Source organism: Geosmithia morbida, assembly GCF_012550715.1.
Source record: "Geosmithia morbida isolate 1262 chromosome Unknown scaffold_38, whole genome shotgun sequence".
Lineage (NCBI taxonomy): Eukaryota > Fungi > Ascomycota > Sordariomycetes > Hypocreales > Bionectriaceae > Geosmithia > Geosmithia morbida.
In genome coordinates, this window is record NW_023336224.1 from 1 (window position 1) to 5,103 (window position 5,103).

The 5,103-nt window shown below is 59.4% G+C and overlaps 1 protein-coding gene across 1 annotated transcript; it reads left to right on the plus strand.

Moving 5' to 3' along the window:
- Positions 1–380: 380 nt before the first annotated feature.
- On the plus strand, positions 381–2,250 carry GMORB2_5483 (Carboxylesterase type B; the record flags this gene model as incomplete). The annotated part of the gene is made up of 2 exons (XM_035467454.1): positions 381–863; positions 1,000–2,250. 2 exons carry the CDS (start codon positions 381–383, stop codon positions 2,248–2,250), a joined length of 1,734 nt encoding a protein of 577 aa, XP_035317892.1.
- Positions 2,251–5,103: the final 2,853 nt, after the last annotated feature.

The window sequence follows — 5,103 nt, forward strand, 5'->3', positions numbered from 1 at the left end:
GGGGGGGGGGGGGGGGGGGGGAGGAGGTCATGTGTGGAACTTGTGCTCGCGCGCCCTCATGGACGCAAGCCCTGACTCTTCCTCTCGGCATGGTGCCCCGGAACTAGTACCTTGACGGGTGATACCGTTCGAGGTCAGCGCGGACGTCGATGGGGAGCCCGATGCAGAGCACAGTGGGCGGTTCTCTCCCGCTCTCCTGGCGCAGACCGTTGCAGGTTGCAGGACGTGGTGATGAGCAGGGCTATATAAGCTTGCATCTTCCCATAGCCACAGCTCATGCATCACCGTCACTCCGATCCTGCTAAGCTCCCCCTCCCTATCCTTACAGCACACTTGAAGTCAAAACCCAAGCTCCGTCTCTCCGCCTGTCAGAACAGAAGATGGTGTCTATCCTTGCGGTGGCCCTCGGGCTCTCTGCCGCTGCCGGGACCCTCGGGTCGCCGACGGTGCCCCTGGGACGGCGGGCGGGCCAGACGGCAACTGTCGTCATCCCCTCCCCGGATGCGACCGTGCTGGGGAATGTGATGAACGGCGTCGAGTCCTTTGGCGGGATCCCCTACGCCGAACCTCCCACCGGACAGCTGCGCCTGAAGCCCCCGAAGCGCCGGACCGAGCCCCTCGGGACCTTTGACGCCACCGGTCCGGCCGGGGCCTGCCCCCAGTTCCTCTCCTCGACAGAGAGCCAGGATTTCCTGTTCAAGCTGCTCGGCACTATTGCCAACCTGCCTTTTGTCCAGGAAGTCACGGGGCAGAGCGAGGACTGCCTCACCATCACCGTTGCCAGGCCCGAGGGTACCACCTCCGAGGACAAGCTCCCGGTCCTGTACTGGATCTTCGGTGGCGGATTCGAGGTAATGCCCAGCGTCGGTCGATCCGATCCCATCCGATCTGCTCATCCCCGCTTCTCATTCTTCTCCGTCTTTTAATGTTCATTTTTATAATTCTCAAACTGTTTCTTCCTCTGCCGAGCCGCTCATCGTTTCTGACCGATCTTGATAGCTCGGCTGGTCATCCATGTACGACGGTACGTCATTGGTCAACTACGGGGTCGAGATCGGACGCCCGTTCGTCTTCGTCGCCGTCAACTACCGCGTCGGCGGCTACGGATTCATGCCCGGCAAGGAGATCGAGCAGGAAGGTTCCGGCAACGCCGGGCTGCTGGACCAGCGCATGGGGCTGGAATGGGTTGCCGACAACATCGCCGCCTTCGGAGGCGACCCGGACAAGGTCACCATCTGGGGCGAGTCGGCCGGCTCGATCTCGGTGTACGCGCAGATGGCCCTCTTTGACGGCGACATCGAGTACGGCGGTAAGGCGCTCTTCCGAGGTGCCATCATGAGCTCCGGGTCCGCCGTGCCGACCAACCCCCTCTCCTCGGACCGCGGACAGGCCGTCTACGACCAGGTGGTCGACGCCGGCGGCTGCGCCGGCGCCGACGACACGCTCGCCTGCCTCCGGGCCCTCAGCGCCGAGGACTTCCTCAGCGCCACGACTGCGGTGCCCCACCTCCTCTCCTACTCCTCGCTGGCGCTCTCGTACGTGCCCCGGCCGGACGGCCGCACCCTGACGGACTCGATGGACGCCCTCGTGCTGGCGAACAAGTACGCTCCCGTGCCCATGATCGTCGGCGACTGCGAGGACGAGGGGACGCTCTTCGCCCTCTTCCAGCCCAACCTGACCACGCCGGCCGAGCTGGCCGACTACCTCCACCAGTACTACTTCGGGGCCGCCACCCCGGCGCTCCTGGAGGATCTGATCGCCACCTACGGGACCGGCATCGCGGCCGTGACGGACAACAGCCCGTTCGGCACAGGCCTGCTCAACGAGGTCTTCCCCGGCTTCAAGCAGCGGGCGGCCATCCTGGGCGACCTCGTCTTCACCCTGACCAGACGGCTGTTCCTCACCGTCACCGCCGGCGTCAACCCGGACACCCCCTCGTGGTCGTACCTGCTGTCGCAGAACAAGGGGACGCCCATCCTCGGGACCTTCCACGCCTCCGACCTCCTGCAGGTCTTCTACGGCGTCAACGACAACTACGCCGCCAAGAGCATGCGCTCCTACTTCATCAACTTTGTCTACTCGCTCGACCCGAACGGGGACGGCGACACCGGCTTCCCCGACTGGCCGAGGTGGGACGAGGCCCACGAGATGGCCCACGTCTCGGCGGGCAGCTCCTCCATCCTGGCCGACAACTTTAGGGAGGACAGCTACAACTGGATAGTGGATAACCTGGCTATTCTGCGCCTCTAGGTCGACATGTCTTGGGGGGGGGGGCTAGCTATCAGGTTAGCACCGAACTTTGAGGGTTCGATCATGCAGATCTGTCCCGGGAGAGAAGAAGACTATCGCTGGTGATGCAGTGGCGGAGCCAACCTTATCGTCCCACCTTGCATTGTCCGCTGCCCGTTGTCCGTCGTGAGCTTTGCGATGTGAGACGCTACAGTTTGGATACGGCATGGCATGAGATGGAGGTGAGGAGATGCAACTACTCCATCCGCATTAGTCCCGTGCACAGCCCGGCACGGCAGTTCGTGCTGCTTGCCAATATACTACTGCTACTATTACTACTACTATTACCACTACCACTACTAGTAATAATTGTAATGATACATGGTTGTCGGGTCGGCACCGGCGCAGCGCCATGCAAGTCTAAGAGGAACTAGATTGTGGGGATGCGGGGTGCGTGATCTGGGGATATTGTCATCCTTATTATTCTCATTATTCTTATTAGTAGAAAGTATAATCAATACACCTCGGCCTTTGTCTTGCCAAGTTGAATAGAAGCGCAAGGCCCACTCTTGACTGCATCACGAGCATCATCACTGTCGTGTACTGGGCAGTAGCTCGAAAGGTTGACGGAGGAGTAGCTCGGCCACTCGGGCTATCCGCAATATCGCGACTGCGCGCTTTGCTATAGTCGAAGGCTTAACATAGGACATCCTCCCATGCAACGTCGCCTTGTCCATCGGCATCCCGACATTATTCAGACCGGAGGCAGCCGAAGGTGATACACGTGCAGCGGCAGATGTGCGGGGTGGAAGACGCACGTACACGAGTAATATTGCGGGGAATAATAAGAGTCTCTCGAGACCTCTTTGGCCTCGGTATGTAACCTGGAAAGACGACAGTTCTCATTACACGTGCAAGCCCAGACCACGCAGCTTCGACCACGGGGCATCTGCGGTAGATTATGATGACCGATGTGTGTGCTGAAGCGAGGGACGGCACGGGGTCGATGATGGACCTGCTCTGCCCCGTCCCTCCTGGCCGAGGCTGCACGAGTACGTCAGGCATCCTTTCCCCGAGTTCGATCCCGTTATAACCGGTATTGATTCCAAAGGACGGCAGCACCGGTCTGGGCGTGATATATCATGTATGCCACCCCCCCCCCCCCCCCCCCCCGGCCCCTTGGGGGGTCTCATTCCCCCCCCCCCCCCCCCCCTCTCTCTCTCTCTCCTCTGTCCTCTGCTCGTCCGTCTGCGTCGGGATTATCTCTCTGCTGCTCTCTGTTCTTGCCGCAACTATCGCCATGTATTGTTATGCGGTCGTAGCGGCAGCGACCCAGGGAGGCGTATCGGCCATCAGATTCGCAGTACAATCACGTAGCTGATCGTGGTGAGGCAAGCTGGTCGTCATCGTCATCACGGCAGCAGCAACCGTGACCTGGGTTCTACATGGTAACCTCTCCTCGACCTAGACTTCCCCGTCGATACCCATGCTCAGCAGTACCGCGTAACCTGTACACTGTACTCCCCGCCTGAGACGTACGGAGTACACGGGGTCAGCTTCCCGGGGCAGGATGGTGATACGTCGTGATTGTACGGCGTGTCTCTGCTATCCGGTGGGAGTCGAGGTGTGCTTTCGATGTCTTGTCCCTCGATAGTACTACCAGTACGCGACCATGACCTTTACGACGGAAGAGATGCTACATAGATACTTACTGCACAGATTGCAGATGACGGATTCTGCACAGCATCACAGTCACACCAATATCCCTCCACGGTGAATCCGACACGTTCAAGAGGCACTGACATCGCCCCCAAGGTCAGCGCAGATGGAGATGAGGATGGCATCGGGTCGTAGACGAGATCGAGAACCCCTCACAGCCTGCCGTCGACATGTCGAGGGGAATGTGCGAAGGCGAGTGCGTTGCTGCCTTTTCTCCTCTTCTCCTGCGAATTCTACGCAACCTGGTCCCGGGTAGGTAAGGTATGGATCTAGGACAGGGGAGATGGATGGCAATGTTACGAGACGCCATTATCGAGCATCATTGCTGCATAGACAATAGCAACAGGAATGATATCACGGTAGGATCACCACGTCGGTAGTGGGAGTGGTATGGAAGGCCAAAGATGGCGTGGTGAGACGGATGCCGTGGTCAGTAAGATAGATAGCCGAGCGGAACGTAACGTAAGATTTCAAGGTTGCGATCCAAGGGGTGCGGTGGGTGAGTATTATACGTAGATTGAAAAAGAAAAGAAGATCCCGAGATGTCGGTCAGAGCTGGCAACGATCAGCTACGATGTGTCAACGTCCCACCGCATTCCATTGTCGACGGACATCAACCTGCGCCTCAACACCGACGATGTCCCGCGGACGCTTGATCGGGACGCCCGGGAACTTGGTAACCTTTGCAAGCCCGACCGGTAGTCACGCGCAGTACACGACATCCGAACGATACCCATAGTCGGCCACGTACAATGGCATCTCACTCTGAGGAGGTAATGGCGGAAGAGAGCCATCGTCCATCACCGCAGACGGACCGGCATTGCCACTGCCAGCGTGGGGCTCAAGTATACCCCGGATCAGTAATACATGTATGCATCGACGTCGCGTCGTCACGCACCGATGCAACCTCGGTGCTGCCGCTCAGACGGCATCTCCTACCTGTGGGCGGGACGTGGACCGTTCGGCAAAGTCCATACCCAGGCCACCCACCCGGTCCAATACGACATTCTACAATCTATCTTGCCTACTCTCGTCTGTTTATTTAGCCGCCCTCTCGGGCATGCAAGCTAGGCCCATGGGACCAGATCGAGGTTAGCTCGCCGAACCCCGCAAAGATGGCAATCCTCGTGTCCTCCGTGCGATCGACAACGTGCT